We start from the raw sequence: 22,574 nt of genomic DNA, 5'->3' as shown, positions 1-22,574 counted from the left end.
CCCTCACTCAGTACAGCACACACACACAGCACCCACCCTCACTCAGTACAGCACACACACACAGCACCCACCCTCACTCAGTACAGCACACACACACAGCACCCACCCTCACTCAGTACAGCACACACACACAGCACCCACCCTCACTCAGTACAGCACACACACACAGCACCCACCCCCACTCAGTACAGCACACACACACAGCACCCACCCCCACTCAGTACAGCACACACACACACACACACAGCACCCACCCTCACTCAGTACAGCGCACACACACACACAGCACCCACCCCCACTCAGTACAGCACACACACACAGCACCCACCCCCACTCAGTACAGCACACACACACACACACACACACAGCACCCACCCTCACTCAGTACAGCACACACTCACAGCACCCACCCTCACTCAGTACAGCACACACACACAGCACCCACCCCCACTCAGTACAGCACACACACACACAGCACCCACCCCCACTCAGTACAGCACACACACACAGCACCCACCCCCACTCAGTACAGCACACACACACAGCACCCACCCCCACTCAGTACAGCACACACACACACACACACACACACACAGCACCCTCCCCCACTCAGTACAGCACACACACACAGCACCCACCCCCACTCAGTACAGCGCACACACACGCGCGCACACACACACACACACACACACTCACAGCACCCACCCTCACTCAGTACAGCGCACACGCACACACACACCCACTCAGTACAGCACACACACACAGCACCCACCCCCACTCAGTACAGCGCACACACACACACACACACACACTCAGTACAGCACACACACACAGCACCCACCCTCACTCAGTACAGCGCACACACACACACAGCACCCACCCCCACTCAGTACAGCGCACACACACACAGCACCCACCCTCACTCAGTACAGCGCACACACACACACACACACACACACACACACAGCACCCACCCCCACTCAGTACAGCACACACACACAGCACCCACCCCCACTCAGTACAGCACACACACACAGCACCCACCCCCACTCAGTACAGCACACACACACAGCACCCACCCCCACTCAGTACAGCACACACACACACAGCACCCACCCTCACTCAGTACAGCGCACACACACACACACACACACACACACACACACACACACACAGCACCCACCCCCACTCAGTACAGCGCACACACACACACACACACACACACACACTCACAGCACCCACCCCCACTCAGTACAGCGCACACACACACACACACACACACACAGCACCCACCCTCACTCAGTACAGCACACACACAGCACCCACCCCCACTCAGTACAGCGCACACACACGCACACACACACACACACACACTCACAGCACCCACCCTCACTCAGTACAGCACACACACACACAGCACCCACCCTCACTCAGTACAGCACACACACACAGCACCCACCCCCACTCAGTACAGCACACACACACAGCACCCACCCCCACTCAGTACAGCACACACACACAGCACCCACCCCCACTCAGTACAGCACACACACACACACACACACACACACACAGCACCCACCCTCACTCAGTACAGCACACACGCACACAGCACCCACCCTCACTCAGTACAGCACACACACACACACACACACACACACACAGCACCCACCCTCACTCAGTACAGCACACACGCACACAGCACCCACCCCCACTCAGTACAGCACACACACACACACACACACACACTCACAGCACCCACCCTCACTCAGTACAGCACACACGCACACAGCACCCACCCTCACTCAGTACAGCACACACACACAGCACCCACCCCCACTCAGTACAGCACACACACACACACACACACACACACACAGCACCCACCCTCACTCAGTACAGCACACACGCACACAGCACCCACCCCCACTCAGTACAGCACACACACACACACACACACACACTCACAGCACCCACCCTCACTCAGTACAGCACACACGCACACAGCACCCACCCTCACTCAGTACAGCACACACACACAGCACCCACCCCCACTCAGTACAGCACACACACACACAGCACCCACCCTCACTCAGTACAGCACACACACACAGCACCCACCCCCACTCAGTACAGCACACACACACACAGCACCCACCCTCACTCAGTACAGCACACACACACACACACACACACACACACACACACACACAGCACCCACCCTCACTCAGTACAGCACACACACACACAGCACCCACCCTCACTCAGTACAGCACACACACACACAGCACCCACCCTCACTCAGTACAGCACACACACACACACACACACACACACACACACACACACACACACACAGCACCCACCCCCACTCAGTACAGCACACACACACACAGCACCCACCCCCACTCAGTACAGCACACACACACACACACACACACACACACACAGCACCCACCCTCACTCAGTACAGCACACACACACACACACACACAGCACCCACCCTCACTCAGTACAGCACACACACACACAGCACCCACCCTCACTCAGTACAGCACACACACACAGCACCCACCCCCACTCAGTACAGCACACACACACACAGCACCCACCCCCACTCAGTACAGCACACACACACACACACAGCACCCACCCTCACTCAGTACAGCGCACACACACACACACACACACACAGCACCCACCCTCACTCAGTACAGCACACACACACAGCACCCTCCCCCACTCAGTACAGCGCACACACACACACACACACACACACACACACACACACACACACAGCACCCACCCTCACTCAGTACAGCACACACACAGCACCCACCCCCACTCAGTACAGCACACACACACACACACAGCACCCACCCCCCACTCAGTACAGCGCACACACACACACAGCACCCACCCCCACTCAGTACAGCGCACACACACACACAGCACTCACCCCCACTCAGTACAGCGCACACACACACACAGCACCCACCCCCACTCAGTACAGCGCACACACACACACAGCACCCACCCTCACTCAGTACAGCACACACACACACACACACACAGCACCCACCCTCACTCAGTACAGCACACACACACACACACACACACACACACACAGCACCCACCCTCACTCAGTACAGCACACACACACACACACAGCACCCACCCTCACTCAGTACAACACACACACACACACACAGCACCCACCCCCACTCAGTACAACACACACACACACACACAGCACCCACCCCCACTCAGTACAGCACACACACACACACACACACAGCACCCACCCTCACTCAGTACAGCGCACACACACACACAGCACCCACCCTCACTCAGTACAGCGCACACACACACACAGCACCCACCCTCACTCAGTACAGCGCACACACACACACACAGCACCCACCCCCACTCAGTACAGCACACACACAGCACCCACCCTCACTCAGTACAGCACACACACACACACACAGCACCCACCCTCACTCAGTACAGCGCACACACACACACAGCACCCACCCTCACTCAGTACAGCACACACACACACACACAGCACCCACCCCCACTCAGTACAGCACACACACAGCACCCACCCTCACTCAGTACAGCACACACACACAGCACCCACCCCCACTCAGTACAGCACACACACACACAGCACCCACCCTCACTCAGTACAGCACACACACACACACACACAGCACCCACCCTCACTCAGTACAGCACACACACACAGCACCCACCCCTCACTCAGTACAGCACACACACACACACACAGCACCCACCCCCACTCAGTACAGCACACACACAGCACCCACCCCCACTCAGTACAGCACACACACAGCACCCACCCCCACTCAGTACAGCACACACACACACACAGCACCCACCCTCACTCAGTACAGCACACACACACAGCACCCACCCTCACTCAGTACAGCGCACACACACACACAGCACCCACCCTCACTCAGTACAGCACACACACAGCACCCACCCTCACTCAGTACAGCACACACACACACAGCACCCACCCTCACTCAGTACAGCACACACACACAGCACCCACCCTCACTCAGTACAGCACACACACACAGCACCCACCCTCACTCAGTACAGCACACACACACAGCACCCACCCCTCACTCAGTACAGCACACACACACACACAGCACCCACCCTCACTCAGTACAGCACACACACACAGCACCCACCCCCACTCAGTACAGCACACACACACAGCACCCACCTTCACTCAGTACAGCACACACACACAGCACCCACCCCCACTCAGTACAGCACACACACACAGCACCCACCCCCACTCAGTACAGCACACACACACAGCACCCACCCCCACTCAGTACAGCACACACACACACAGCACCCACCCTCACTCAGTACAGCACACACACACACAGCACCCACCCTCACTCAGTACAGCACACACACACAGCACCCACCCTCACTCAGTACAGCACACACACACACACAGCACCCACCCTCACTCAGTACAGCACACACACACAGCACCCACCCTCACTCAGTACAGCACACACACACAGCACCCACCCTCACTCAGTACAGCACACACACACAGCACCCACCCTCACTCAGTACAGCACACACACACAGCACCCACCCTCACTCAGTACAGCACACACACACAGCACCCACCCTCACTCAGTACAGCACACACACACAGCACCCACCCTCACTCAGTACAGCGCACACACACAGCACCCACCCCCACTCAGTACAGCACACACACACAGCACCCACCCTCACTCAGTACAGCACACACACACAGCACCCACCCTCACTCAGTACAGCGCACACACACAGCACCCACCCTCACTCAGTACAGCGCACACACACAGCACCCACCCTCACTCAGTACAGCGCACACACACAGCACCCACCCTCACTCAGTACAGCGCACACACACAGCACCCACCCTCACTCAGTACAGCACACACACACAGCACCCACCCTCACTCAGTACAGCGCACACACACAGCACCCACCCTCACTCAGTACAGCGCACACACACAGCACCCACCCTCACTCAGTACAGCACACACACACAGCACCCACCCTCACTCAGTACAGCACACACACACAGCACCCACCCTCACTCAGTACAGCACACACACACAGCACCCACCCTCACTCAGTACAGCACACACACACAGCACCCACCCTCACTCAGTACAGCGCACACACACAGCACCCACCCCCACTCAGTACAGCACACACACACAGCACCCACCCCCACTCAGTACAGCACACACACACACAGCACCCACCCTCACTCAGTACAGCACACACACACAGCACCCACCCTCACTCAGTACAGCACACACACACAGCACCCACCCTCACTCAGTACAGCACACACACACAGCACCCACCCTCACTCAGTACAGCACACACACACAGCACCCACCCCCACTCAGTACAGCACACACACACACAGCACCCACCCTCACTCAGTACAGCACACACACACAGCACCCACCCTCACTCAGTACAGCACACACACACAGCACCCACCCCCACTCAGTACAGCACACACACACACAGCACCCACCCTCACTCAGTACAGCACACACACACAGCACCCACCCCCACTCAGTACAGCACACACACACAGCACCCACCCCCACTCAGTACAGCACACACACACAGCACCCACCCTCACTCAGTACAGCGCACACACACAGCACCCACCCCCACTCAGTACAGCACACACACACAGCACCCACCCCCACTCAGTACAGCACACACACACACAGCACCCACCCTCACTCAGTACAGCACACACACACAGCACCCACCCTCACTCAGTACAGCACACACACACAGCACCCACCCTCACTCAGTACAGCACACACACACAGCACCCACCCTCACTCAGTACAGCACACACACACAGCACCCACCCCCACTCAGTACAGCACACACACACAGCACCCACCCTCACTCAGTACAGCACACACACACAGCACCCACCCTCACTCAGTACAGCACACACACACACACACACACACACACACTCACAGCACCCACCCTCACTCAGTACAGCACACACACACAGCACCCACCCCCACTCAGTACAGCACACACACACACAGCACCCACCCCCACTCAGTACAGCACACACACACAGCACCCACCCCCACTCAGTACAGCACACACACACAGCACCCACCCCCACTCAGTACAGCACACACACACACACACACACAGCACCCACCCTCACTCAGTACAGCGCACACACACACAGCACCCACCCTCACTCAGTACAGCACACACACACAGCACCCTCCCCCACTCAGTACAGCGCACACACACACACACACACACACACACACACACAGCACCCACCCTCACTCAGTACAGCACACACACAGCACCCACCCCCACTCAGTACAGCGCACACACACGCGCGCACACACACACACACACTCACAGCACCCACCCTCACTCAGTACAGCGCACACGCACACACACACCCACTCAGTACAGCGCACACGCACAGCACCCACCCTCACTCAGTACAGCACACACACACACAGCACCCACCCCCACTCAGTACAGCGCACACACACACACACACACACTCAGTACAGCACACACACACAGCACCCACCCTCACTCAGTACAGCGCACACACACACACAGCACCCACCCCCACTCAGTACAGCGCACACACACACAGCACCCACCCTCACTCAGTACAGCGCACACACACACACACACACACACACAGCACCCACCCCCACTCAGTACAGCACACACACACAGCACCCACCCCCACTCAGTACAGCACACACACACAGCACCCACCCCCACTCAGTACAGCACACACACACAGCACCCACCCCCACTCAGTACAGCACACACACACACAGCACCCACCCTCACTCAGTACAGCGCACACACACACACACACACACACACACACACACACACACAGCACCCACCCCCACTCAGTACAGCGCACACACACACACACACACACACACACACTCACAGCACCCACCCCCACTCAGTACAGCGCACACACACACACACACACACACACAGCACCCACCCTCACTCAGTACAGCACACACACAGCACCCACCCCCACTCAGTACAGCGCACACACACGCACACACACACACACACTCACAGCACCCACCCTCACTCAGTACAGCACACACACACACAGCATCCACCCTCACTCAGTACAGCGCACGCACACACACACACACACACACACACCCACTCAGTACAGCGCACACGCACACACACACACACACACACCCACTCAGTACAGCGCACACGCACACACACACCCACTCAGTACAGCACACACACACAGCACCCACCCCCACTCAGTACAGCACACACACACACAGCACCCACCCTCACTCAGTACAGCACACACACACACAGCACCCACCCCCACTCAGTACAGCACACACACACAGCACCCACCCTCACTCAGTACAGCGCACACACACACACAGCACCCACCCCCACTCAGTACAGCGCACACACACACACAGCACCCACCCCCACTCAGTACAGCACACACACACACACAGCACCCACCCTCACTCAGTACAGCGCACACACACACACAGCACCCACCCCCACTCAGTACAGCGCACACACACACACAGCACCCACCCCCACTCAGTACAGCGCACACACACACACAGCACCCACCCCCACTCAGTACAGCGCACACACACACACAGCACCCACCCCCACTCAGTACAGCGCACACACACACACAGCACCCACCCCCACTCAGTACAGCGCACACACACACACAGCACCCACCCCCACTCAGTACAGCGCACACACACACACAGCACCCACCCCCACTCAGTACAGCGCGCACACACACACAGCACCCACCCCCACTCAGTACAGCGCGCACACACACACAGCACCCACCCCCACTCAGTACAGCGCACACACACACACAGCACCCACCCCCACTCAGTACAGCGCACACACACACACAGCACCCACCCCCACTCAGTACAGCGCACACACACACACAGCACCCACCCCCACTCAGTACAGCGCACACACACACAGCACCCACCCTCACTCAGTACAGCGCACACACACACACACACACACACACAGCACCCACCCCCACTCAGTACAGCACACACACACAGCACCCACCCTCACTCAGTACAGCACACACACACACAGCACCCACCCCCACTCAGTACAGCACACACACACAGCACCCACCCTCACTCAGTACAGCACACACACACACACACAGCACCCACCCTCACTCAGTACAGCACACACACACACACACACAGCACCCACCCCCACTCAGTACAGCACACACACACAGCACCCACCCTCACTCAGTACAGCACACACACACAGCACCCACCCCCACTCAGTACAGCACACACACACAGCACCCACCCCCACTCAGTACAGCACACACACACACACACACAGCACCCACCCTCACTCAGTACAGCGCACACACACACACAGCACCCACCCCCACTCAGTACAGCACACACACACAGCACCCACCCCCACTCAGTACAGCACACACACACACACACACACACACACACACAGCACCCACCCCCACTCAGTACAGCGCACACACACACACAGCACCCACCCCCACTCAGTACAGCACACACACACACACACAGCACCCACCCCCACTCAGTACAGCGCACACACACACACAGCACCCACCCCCACTCAGTACAGCGCACACACACACACAGCACCCACCCCCACTCAGTACAGCGCACACACACACACAGCACCCACCCCCACTCAGTACAGCACACACACACACACACAGCACCCACCCTCACTCAGTACAGCACACACACACACACACACAGCACCCACCCTCACTCAGTACAGCACACACACACACACACACACACACACACACACACAGCACCCACCCCCACTCAGTACAGCACACACACACACACACAGCACCCACCTTCACTCAGTACAGCACACACACACAGCACCCACCCCCACTCAGTACAGCACACACACACACACAGCACCCACCCCCACTCAGTACAGCACACACACACAGCACCCACCCCCACTCAGTACAGCACACACACACACACAGCACCCACCCTCACTCAGTACAGCACACACAGCACCCACCCTCACTCAGTACAGCACACACACACACAGCACCCACCCTCACTCAGTACAGCACACACACACACACAGCACCCACCCTCACTCAGTACAGCACACACACTGCACCCACCCTCACTCAGTACAGCACACACACAGCACCCACCCTCACTCAGTACAGCACACACACACAGCACCCACCCCCACTCAGTACAGCACACACACACAGCACCCACCCCCACTCAGTACAGCACACACACACAGCACCCACTTTCACTCAGTACAGCACACACACACAGCACCCACCCCCACTCAGTACAGCACACACACACAGCACCCACCCCCACTCAGTACAGCACACACACACAGCACCCACCCCCACTCAGTACAGCACACACACACACAGCACCCACCCTCACTCAGTACAGCACACACACACACACACACACACACACACACACACACACACACAGCACCCACCCTCACTCAGTACAGCACACACACACAGCACCCACCCCCACTCAGTACAGCACACACACACACAGCACCCACCCTCACTCAGTACAGCACACACACACACACACACACACACACACACACACACACACAGCACCCACCCCCACTCAGTACAGCACACACACACACAGCACCCACCCTCACTCAGTACAGCACACACACACAGCACCCACCCCCACTCAGTACAGCACACACACACACAGCACCCACCCTCACTCAGTACAGCACACACACACAGCACCCACCCCCACTCAGTACAGCACACACACACACAGCACCCACCCTCACTCAGTACAGCACACACACACACACACACACACACACACACACACACACAGCACCCACCCTCACTCAGTACAGCGCACACACACACACACACACACACACACACACACACAGCACCCACCCTCACTCAGTACAGCACACACACACAGCACCCACCCCCACTCAGTACAGCACACACACACACAGCACCCACCCCCACTCAGTACAGCACACACACACAGCACCCACCCCCACTCAGTACAGCACACACACACACAGCACCCACCCTCACTCAGTACAGCACACACACACACACACACACACACAGCACCCACCCTCACTCAGTACAGCGCACACACACACACACACACACACACACACACACACACAGCACCCACCCTCACTCAGTACAGCACACACACACAGCACCCTCCCCCACTCAGTACAGCGCACACACACACACACACACACACACACACAGCACCCACCCTCACTCAGTACAGCACACACACAGCACCCACCCCCACTCAGTACAGCGCACACACACGCACACACACACACACACACACTCACAGCACCCACCCTCACTCAGTACAGCACACACACACACAGCACCCACCCTCACTCAGTACAGCACACACACACAGCACCCACCCCCACTCAGTACAGCACACACACACAGCACCCACCCCCACTCAGTACAGCACACACACACAGCACCCACCCTCACTCAGTACAGCACACACACACACAGCACCCACCCTCACTCAGTACAGCACACACACACAGCACCCACCCCCACTCAGTACAGCACACACACACACAGCACCCACCCTCACTCAGTACAGCACACACACACACACACACACACACACACACACACACACACAGCACCCACCCTCACTCAGTACAGCACACACACACACAGCACCCACCCTCACTCAGTACAGCACACACACACACAGCACCCACCCTCACTCAGTACAGCACACACACACACACACACACACACACACACACACACAGCACCCACCCCCACTCAGTACAGCACACACACACACAGCACCCACCCCCACTCAGTACAGCACACACACACACACACACACAGCACCCACCCTCACTCAGTACAGCACACACACACACACACACACACAGCACCCACCCTCACTCAGTACAGCACACACACACACAGCACCCACCCTCACTCAGTACAGCACACACACACAGCACCCACCCCCACTCAGTACAGCACACACACACACAGCACCCACCCCCACTCAGTACAGCACACACACACACACACACACACAGCACCCACCCTCACTCAGTACAGCGCACACACACACACACACACACACACACAGCACCCACCCTCACTCAGTACAGCACACACACACAGCACCCTCCCCCACTCAGTACAGCGCGCACACACACACACACACACACACACACACACACACACACACACACACACAGCACCCACCCTCACTCAGTACAGCACACACACAGCACCCACCCCCACTCAGTACAGCACACACACACACACACAGCACCCACCCCCACTCAGTACAGCGCACACACACACACAGCACCCACCCCCACTCAGTACAGCGCACACACACACACAGCACTCACCCCCACTCAGTACAGCGCACACACACACACAGCACCCACCCCCACTCAGTACAGCGCACACACACACACAGCACCCACCCTCACTCAGTACAGCACACACACACACACACACACAGCACCCACCCTCACTCAGTACAGCACACACACACACACACACACACACACACACACACACACAGCACCCACCCTCACTCAGTACAGCACACACACACACACACAGCACCCACCCTCACTCAGTACAACACACACACACACACACAGCACCCACCCCCACTCAGTACAACACACACACACACACACAGCACCCACCCCCACTCAGTACAGCACACACACACACACACACACACAGCACCCACCCTCACTCAGTACAGCGCACACACACACACAGCACCCACCCTCACTCAGTACAGCGCACACACACAGCACCCACCCCCACTCAGTACAGCACACACACAGCACCCACCCTCACTCAGTACAGCACACACACACACACACACACACAGCACCCACCCTCACTCAGTACAGCGCACACACACACACAGCACCCACCCTCACTCAGTACAGCGCACACACACACACAGCACCCACCCTCACTCAGTACAGCACACACACACACACACAGCACCCACCCCCACTCAGTACAGCACACACACAGCACCCACCCTCACTCAGTACAGCACACACACACACAGCACCCACCCTCACTCAGTACAGCACACACACACACACACACACACCACACACACACACACACAGCACCCACCCTCACTCAGTACAGCACACACACACAGCACCCACCCTCACTCAGTACAGCACACACACACACACACAGCACCCACCCCCACTCAGTACAGCACACACACAGCACCCACCCCCACTCAGTACAGCACACACACAGCACCCACCCCCACTCAGTACAGCACACACACACACACAGCACCCACCCTCACTCAGTACAGCACACACACAGCACCCACCCTCACTCAGTACAGCGCACACACACACACAGCACCCACCCTCACTCAGTACAGCACACACACAGCACCCACCCTCACTCAGTACAGCACACACACACACAGCACCCACCCTCACTCAGTACAGCACACACACACAGCACCCACCCTCACTCAGTACAGCACACACACACAGCACCCACCCTCACTCAGTACAGCACACACACACAGCACCCACCCCCACTCAGTACAGCACACACACACAGCACCCACCCCCACTCAGTACAGCACACACACACACAGCACCCACCCTCACTCAGTACAGCACACACACACACACAGCACCCACCCTCACTCAGTACAGCACACACACACAGCACCCACCCCCACTCAGTACAGCACACACACACAGCACCCACCTTCACTCAGTACAGCACACACACACAGCACCCACCCCCACTCAGTACAGCACACACACACAGCACCCACCCCCACTCAGTACAGCACACACACACAGCACCCACCCCCACTCAGTACAGCACACACACACACAGCACCCACCCTCATTCAGTACAGCACACACACACACAGCACCCACCCTCACTCAGTACAGCACACACACACAGCACCCACCCTCACTCAGTACAGCACACACACACACACAGCACCCACCCTCACTCAGTACAGCACACACACACAGCACCCACCCTCACTCAGTACAGCACACACACACAGCACCCACCCTCACTCAGTACAGCACACACACACAGCACCCACCCTCACTCAGTACAGCACACACACACAGCACCCACCCTCACTCAGTACAGCGCACACACACAGCACCCACCCTCACTCAGTACAGCGCACACACACAGCACCCACCCTCACTCAGTACAGCGCACACACACAGCACCCACCCTCACTCAGTACAGCGCACACACACAGCACCCACCCTCACTCAGTACAGCGCACACACACAGCACCCACCCTCACTCAGTACAGCGCACACACACAGCACCCACCCTCACTCAGTACAGCGCACACACACAGCACCCACCCTCACTCAGTACAGCGCACACACACAGCACCCACCCTCACTCAGTACAGCGCACACACACAGCACCCACCCTCACTCAGTACAGCGCACACACACAGCACCCACCCTCACTCAGTACAGCGCACACACACAGCACCCACCCTCACTCAGTACAGCGCACACACACAGCACCCACCCCCACTCAGTACAGCACACACACACAGCACCCACCCTCACTCAGTACAGCGCACACACACAGCACCCACCCCCACTCAGTACAGCACACACACACAGCACCCACCCTCACTCAGTACAGCACACACACACAGCACCCACCCCCACTCAGTACAGCACACACACACACAGCACCCACCCTCACTCAGTACAGCACACACACACAGCACCCACCCTCACTCAGTACAGCACACACACACAGCACCCACCCTCACTCAGTACAGCACACACACACACAGCACCCACCCTCACTCAGTACAGCACACACACACAGCACCCACCCTCACTCAGTACAGCACACACACACAGCACCCACCCTCACTCAGTACAGCACACACACACAGCACCCACCCCCACTCAGTACAGCACACACACACAGCACCCACCCTCACTCAGTACAGCACACACACACAGCACCCACCCTCACTCAGTACAGCACACACACACAGCACCCACCCCCACTCAGTACAGCACACACACACAGCACCCACCCTCACTCAGTACAGCACACACACACAGCACCCACCCCCACTCAGTACAGCACACACACACAGCACCCACCCTCACTCAGTACAGCGCACACGCACAGCACCCACCCTCACTCAGTACAGCACACACACACAGCACCCACCCCCACTCAGTACAGCACACACACACAGCACCCACCCCCACTCAGTACAGCACACACACACAGCACCCACCTTCACTCAGTACAGCACACACACACAGCACCCACCCCCACTCAGTACAGCACACACACACAGCACCCACCCCCACTCAGTACAGCACACACACACAGCACCCACCCCCACTCAGTACAGCACACACACACACAGCACCCACCCTCACTCAGTACAGCACACACACACAGCACCCACCCTCACTCAGTACAGCACACACACACACACAGCACCCACCCTCACTCAGTACAGCACACACACACAGCACCCACCCTCACTCAGTACAGCACACACACACAGCACCCACCCTCACTCAGTACAGCACACACACACAGCACCCACCCTCACTCAGTACAGCACACACACACACAGCACCCACCCTCACTCAGTACAGCACACACACACAGCACCCACCCTCACTCAGTACAGCACACACACACACACAGCACCCACCCTCACTCAGTACAGCACACACACACAGCACCCACCCTCACTCAGTACAGCACACACACACAGCACCCACCCTCACTCAGTACAGCACACACACACAGCACCCACCCTCACTCAGTACAGCACACACACACAGCACCCACCCCCACTCAGTACAGCACACACACACAGCACCCACCCCCACTCAGTACAGCACACACACACAGCACCCACCCTCACTCAGTACAGCACACACACACACACAGCACCCACCCTCACTCAGTACAGCACACACACACAGCACCCACCCTCACTCAGTACAGCACACACACACAGCACCCACCCTCACTCAGTACAGCACACACACACAGCACCCACCCTCACTCAGTACAGCGCACACACACAGCACCCACCCTCACTCAGTACAGCGCACACACACAGCACCCACCCTCACTCAGTACAGCGCACACACACAGCACCCACCCTCACTCAGTACAGCGCACACACACAGCACCCACCCTCACTCAGTACAGCGCACACACACAGCACCCACCCTCACTCAGTACAGCGCACACACACAGCACCCACCCTCACTCAGTACAGCACACACACACAGCACCCACCCTCACTCAGTACAGCACACACACACAGCACCCACCCCCACTCAGTACAGCACACACACACAGCACCCACCCTCACTCAGTACAGCGCACACACACAGCACCCACCCCCACTCAGTACAGCACACACACACAGCACCCACCCCCACTCAGTACAGCACACACACACACAGCACCCACCCTCACTCAGTACAGCACACACACACAGCACCCACCCTCACTCAGTACAGCACACACACACACAGCACCCACCCCCACTCAGTACAGCACACACACACACAGCACCCACCCTCACTCAGTACAGCACACACACACAGCACCCACCCCCACTCAGTACAGCACACACACACACAGCACCCACCCTCACTCAGTACAGCACACACACACACAGCACCCACCCTCACTCAGTACAGCACACACACACAGCACCCACCCTCACTCAGTACAGCACACACACACACACAGCACCCACCCTCACTCAGTACAGCACACACACACAGCACCCACCCTCACTCAGTACAGCACACACACACAGCACCCACCCTCACTCAGTACAGCACACACACACAGCACCCACCCTCACTCAGTACAGCACACACACACAGCACCCACCCTCACTCAGTACAGCGCACACACACAGCACCCACCCTCACTCAGTACAGCGCACACACACAGCACCCACCCTCACTCAGTACAGCGCACACACACAGCACCCACCCTCACTCAGTACAGCGCACACACACACACCACCCACCCTCACTCAGTACAGCGCACACACACAGCACCCACCCCCACTCAGTACAGCACACACACACAGCACCCACCCTCACTCAGTACAGCACACACACACAGCACCCACCCTCACTCAGTACAGCACACACACACAGCACCCACCCTCACTCAGTACAGCACACACGGATCCTGCAATTAACTCTGTGTGTGTGTGTGTGTACACAGTGAAACAGATACTCAGTTCTCTTCAGACACAGACTTGGAAGATCCTGAGGGGCGGAGCCTCAAACCTGGGAAAGGAAAGGTAATTAGTCAAACACCGCATTTACACATTTGGCAGCCAATCAGCTGTCAGAATTAAATTGAAGTGTGTTTATATTTTTAGTGTAATGATGTGATTCTGTGACATTGATCTGGTGCGTGTGTCTAGAAGGGGAAGAAGGCAGTGGTGCGTGCTCAGGGTCGAGTGAATGGCCACCATCAGGAGAATGGCACAGAGAACCTCACACTGTTTGAGATCATTAAACTGGGCAAGAGTGCCACACAGGTACACACACACCCTTATACACATTCTACATCCACACATTATATACCCACATTCTATACACATCAGCACGAACACACACACTTCCTCTCTCTACATCCACACACACATTCTTTCTACACACACTCACACTCTACACACAACGCGCACAAAAAAAAAATACATCCATACATTGTACAGACACAGAGGTGGTCAGTAATACTCAGATAATAAACTCGTCTGAATATGCTTTTTTCCCCTCTGTGTGTGTGTGTAGTCGGTGGTAGATGACTGGATTGAAGCGTATAAGAATGACCGAGATGCTGCTCTGCTGGACCTCATTAACTTCTTCATACACTGCTCCGGCTGTAAAGGTGTGTGTGTGTGTGTGGGGGGGGGGTTATACAGGTATTTTTCTTTGACCTTTTTTGTTTCACACACTACTTTTATACACAAAACCGCACTATTCTTGATAAATTGTGCATCTGTGTGTGTGTGTGTGTCAGGTGCTGTGAGTTCAGACATGTTTCGTCATATGCAGAACTCTGAGATCATCAGAAGGATGACTGAGGAGTTTGATGAGGTGAGCTTACCCTGTGTGTGTGTGTGTGCGCGTTAGCCTGGTGATTGGGAGCTATGGTCACGCCCTCTCCCTGTTCTGACCTCTGCTCTTGGCTGTGTTTCAGACCACATTCTCCCAAACTAAATGCTGCATGCTCGAGGTCATGTGTGGATTGTGTGTGGTTTTGCAGAATTTCAACAATTTCACAGAAGTCTGTATGTTTTGGAACTGTGCTGAGGGTTCCAGAACCACATAAAGGGTTTTAGAACTCGAATCTGCTCACCCACCCGATCAAAGGGCATTAATACCTTTACATCAAACGTGGCAAGAGTGTCAAAATGACCAGAAGTCATTCGTTTTTTGCGTGAGCCAGGTATCCCCAATTGGTATCGTTAACCAATTTTTAAAGTTATTTTAATAGCTGAAATTGTTTTAATTAAAGATATACCAGTCAATGTGTGTTTTGCTTTGTGGCCATTTTAAATAAAGTTTTCAAGCCAAAGCATCTTGAATGATCTTGTCTCTGCCTATTTTATCTCTGCTACTGAGCATCCACGAGCGTGCCAGCGTTGTTGGCAGGGCAGCTCAAGTGAATTTTGACGCTCTCGCCGTGTTTGGGTGTGAATGTTGGGTTAGAGTTGTGTTCAGAAATCTAGAGCCACAGTGAGGATTCAAGAGCCTTCACACTGAGGAATGTAGAACATTGCTGAGAATTCTAGAGTTGGGGTGAGGTTTCTCAACCCTTTGGACTTTTTTGCAATGACTGCATGTTCGAGACAAACTGAATTTAGGTTTCCAGAACCACATAACCATGCCAGGGATTCTAGAGCCTTTACACTGAGACACTGATGACAGATGAAATATGAGCATTCATTTAGGCGCGTGTGTGTATACACAGGACAGTGGGGACTACCCCCTGACGATGGCAGGTCCTGTGTGGAAGAAGTTCCGGTGGGGTTTCTGTGAGTTTATCAGTGTCTTGGTGCGTCAGTGTCAGTACAGCATCATCTATGATGAGTACATGATGGACACAGTGATCTCACTCCTCACCGGCCTGTCCGACTCACAGGTCCGAGCCTTCAGGCACACCTCTACCCTTGCAGGTCAGTCTTGGGAAGGTCACTGTTTGGTCACATGACAGAGAAAAATCTCAGTTCCACAAAAATACATGTTATTGAAGTGCTGGACTGTTCCTGCGGCGTGATGATAGTGTGTGTGTGTGTGTGTGTGTGAAACAGCGATGAAGCTGATGACAGCATTGGTGAACGTTGCTTTGAATCTGAGCATCAACATGGACAACACACAGAGACAGTATGAGACGGAGCGCAGCAAGAGTCTGGGGAAGAGAGCCAACGACCGCCTGGAGCTTCTACTGCAGAAACGCAAAGAGGTATGTGGCACTTGACTGGAGATGGATGGGTAGATGAAGTCAAGTGGTTTTATTGTCATTTCAACTGTATACAGCAGGTGCAGTACACAGTGGAAAAAACAATCTTCCTCTAAGATCATGGTTCTACATAAAACAACACCAAGTTAAAGGGCACCTGACAGCAAAATTATGCTCTAAAATAGGTTTCTGTAATAAAACTACCAACACCACTGATCACTTTCATGATAGAACTAACCACCAACAGAACGAAACTCTTTGTGTGCAGTTGCGTCAATCTGGCCAAGCACCAAGCCGCTGTCAGTGGCCGCCATATTTACCGTGACGTCACATGCAGAACGACTGCTCGGCCTTCAAGGCGGCTATGGCCGACGAAACAGAGCGATTCTCTGACCAGTCTTCAAAAACCGAGGCCCTTTTTGAGGTTGACACTGGACATGTCGGATTACATGAAGACGAAGCAGTGGGTGGCATTTTGCCTCATCATTTTGAGCCGTATCTGGACAATTTGTCTGCAGAAGGCGAGATTTCCAACTCGGACACAGAATACATGTGAATAAAACCTCAGACTTCATTCGATCTGTAATTTGTGACAATATAACAGGATTACTACATATAATAAATATTTTGGAGTATCTTTCATTATATTTTCATGACCAAAGGCTCTGTATACAGTTCAGTAAAGTTGGAAAGATATTGGCAGATTCGAACTTCCGGGATCAGTAACTCTTCAGTGAAACGTTGTTAAAACACAAAACACACTGTATCATAGTGAAGTTATTGAATATGTTTTGTAATGTCTCTTTTCGGTGTTGCACTTTGTAGACAGTCCCTGCGTGCTGCTCGTAAACACTAATGTTGTTGCTGTGGCTCCGAGGATGGCTCGTTTTGATGAAAGTTAGGTTGTAGCTCATTGTCTATCTTACTACGGTTGAAAATATGTGTGTTTTGTGTTTTAACAACGTTTCACTGAAGAGTTATTGATCCCGGAAGTTCGAATCTGCCAATATCTTTCCAACTTTATTGAACTCTGTATACCGTATTTTCCGGACTATACGTCGCTCCGGAGTTTAAGTCGCATCAGCCAAAAAATGCATTATGAAGACGAAAAAAACATATATACGTCGCACCGGACTACAAGTCGCACTTTTTTGAAGGGTTATTCTATCCATAGAATCTGTGATTGTATCTGATAAGTGGCGCGTGGTTACTGCGCGACTGCATTGTTTATTTAATAAACGAACAGCTGAGCAGTGATGACGCGCCCTTTGCCCTGTAAGTAGCCTAGTCTGATTATTTTAAATATCTACTACTATCTTTAATACTATCACTATCGTTATTACTAATAGCCTATATTACTATTATAACTAATATTAGTAGCCTATTACTGATGCATTAATCAGTTTGCTTTTAGATTATTTTTACCGGTAGGGCTTATTATCGCCCCATGGCTCTTTCATCTGTGTTATTAAAGCTGTAGTCATCATCGAGGAGAGTCATTCTTCATTTTTGTCGAATTTTATTTCATTAAATCAGAGGTCAAGTAGGCTATAGGTATATCATCTCCAAAGACAACCGTCTAGTGAAAAAAAAACAACAACCGCTTTTAAATAGCCTACTTAAATCCTTAAAAAGAGTAATTTAACTCATGTCTTGTGTGATCTGATCTCCAATGGTGAAATAAACCGGTTGTGATATGAGTAGTCTGTTATTTTAGAAGATAAATTTAATATATAACCTAATAAAAATATTTTATAACATATCACGACATATTACTGTCTGTAACTGTTCGTCACTAAAGTGTTTTCTAAGATCATAATGTCTGATATTATTTTTTTTTTTACACACACAATAAGCGCATGTGCGTAAAGTTATAGTAAACCACCCCCCACCTTTTTTTTTTTTTTTTTGAGTCGCCGGACCCACCCACCTCCTGCGTTCCGGGACCTCCCACTTCACAAATTAAGCACTGCCTAAAATCACTACATAACTTATTTAAATAACTATAGGCCTATCATTAATAATAAAACACAGGTCAATCAAGTTTATCAAGCTGGCGATTTCACTCCAAATCAGCAAATCCATTGAATTCCTCATCCTCGGTGTCGCTTCTGAACAACTCTGCCAACTCCAGCGGCAGATGAAGCGCCGTTTCCTCTTCTTCTGCGTGGCTGTCGTCAGACTCGGCATCAGCTCCAGTTATTCCGCGGTGAAAAAAAAAAAAAAAAAACATATATACGTCGCACCGGAGTATAAGTCGCATGGCTAGCCGAACCATGAAAAAAAGTGCGACTTATAGTCCGAAAAATACGGTACTATAATATTATGTACATGTGAATAAAACCTCAGACTTCATTCGATCTGTAATTTGTGATGAGATAACAGGATTACTGCATATAATAATTTGGGAGTATCTTTCATTATATTTTTGTGACCAAAGGCTCTGTATACTACATTCAATCTGGTCATGTTCATGAAATTCCTACTTTACGCTAATATCGTCAGTGATTGGAAATTTTAGATGATAGACTGATTTTATACACAAAGCTATCCTGACATCATTTCCTCCCAAGATACAGTCTGTTTTCAAATGAAAATATCATTTTGTTGTTATAAATATTGATACTTACACAAACAGTTCCTGTGTCTGGCGCACTTGTTTTGCCCACTCTTCGCGTCTGATGGGATCCTTGGGAAAGGTGCACAGACTAGACCCGGCTTCCCTGGGGTTGGAGCAAAATCCAGCCACGCAACGAGCAGGCATATTCACCAAAATAAACGACTTGGACGCAAAAATATTCACTTGCAAAGCAGTGGTGAACAACGAGAAGTTGAGAAAATGTCTGTCAGCGGTTCTGCATGTGACGTCATATCCGCCGCCTTCCTCGGCCGTGGGTTGGCTCCAGTGTTGGGCACGTTACTTTCAAAAAGTAATTAGTTATAGTTACTAGTTACTTTTCCCAAAAAGTAACTGAGTTAGTAACGGAGTTACTTTGTGATAAAAGTAACTAATTACCAGGGAAAGTAATTATTCCGTTACATTTTGTTCCCCCTCCAAAAAAAAAAAAAATCTCATTCAATTAGTGTAATCATAATAAAAGTGAATGTTAAATGTGTTTAATGACTGAAATGGACACTTAACAGAACCAATTAGTAACGTTATCTACACTATATTAATATTTTTGTGGGACAATGTGAGATAAGACATCTATCAAATTTAATATATTTTTGTAGTTATTAAAATTGTTACTAATTACTGGCCACTGACGAGGACAAACGCTTTGTTCCTCGACATAATGTGCATTGCACGTAAACATTTTTGCCTTTTATTTCAAGTAATGAAAAGTAATGGCTGTATTTCCAATGTGAAAGCGCAGTGCTGGGCTGACCGCTCGCCATCGCTGGGTCCTCTCATTGAAAGAGTGCGCAGTGCAGTAGGCGTGGCCTACCTACGTATGCTGTTAAAATCTACTCTGATTGGCTTACTGTGCCGTTGTCTCGCGTCTCCCCGCCCCACACGAAAGCAGAGTAAAGAAAGGCTGAATGAGCAGCGTGCCAGATGAGAACAGCTTTAATAAAGTAACGCATAGTATTTTATTGTAAGTAACGGGAACGGCGTTATAACGATGTAAAAAGTAATTAGTTAGATTACTCGTTACTAAAAAAAGTAACGCCGTTAGTAACGCCGTTTATTTCTAACGCCGTTATTCCCATCACTGGTTGGCTCGCCATGATATCGATTTATCTGCGTGGCGGGTCATTCAAAACGATGTTTGTTACTATTCTGTCGTGCAATGTGTCAAGTAAATCTGTCATTTTA

At 53.5% G+C, this 22,574-nt stretch overlaps 1 protein-coding gene across 5 annotated transcripts in view; it reads left to right on the top strand.

Moving 5' to 3' along the window:
- stag2a (STAG2 cohesin complex component a) overlaps positions 1 to 22,574 on the top strand; it is a 78,759-nt gene that overhangs the window by 18,287 nt on the left and 37,898 nt on the right. For 4 of the 5 annotated variants that reach the window (XM_060912585.1, XM_060912587.1, XM_060912584.1 and 1 more), the window contains exons 3-8: positions 16,508 to 16,586; positions 16,713 to 16,829; positions 17,083 to 17,179; positions 17,312 to 17,388; positions 18,266 to 18,470; positions 18,606 to 18,757. In XM_060912585.1, coding sequence (XP_060768568.1) covers positions 16,508 to 16,586; positions 16,713 to 16,829; positions 17,083 to 17,179; positions 17,312 to 17,388; positions 18,266 to 18,470; positions 18,606 to 18,757 — 727 coding nt within the window. The remainder of the gene's footprint in view (positions 1 to 16,507; positions 16,587 to 16,712; positions 16,830 to 17,082; positions 17,180 to 17,311; positions 17,389 to 18,265; positions 18,471 to 18,605; positions 18,758 to 22,574) is intronic. The other variant, XM_060912586.1, reaches the window with a different exon arrangement.

Source organism: Neoarius graeffei, chromosome 28, assembly GCF_027579695.1.
Source record: "Neoarius graeffei isolate fNeoGra1 chromosome 28, fNeoGra1.pri, whole genome shotgun sequence".
NCBI lineage: Eukaryota > Metazoa > Chordata > Actinopteri > Siluriformes > Ariidae > Neoarius > Neoarius graeffei.
This window is presented reverse-complemented; position numbering and strand designations above follow the sequence as displayed.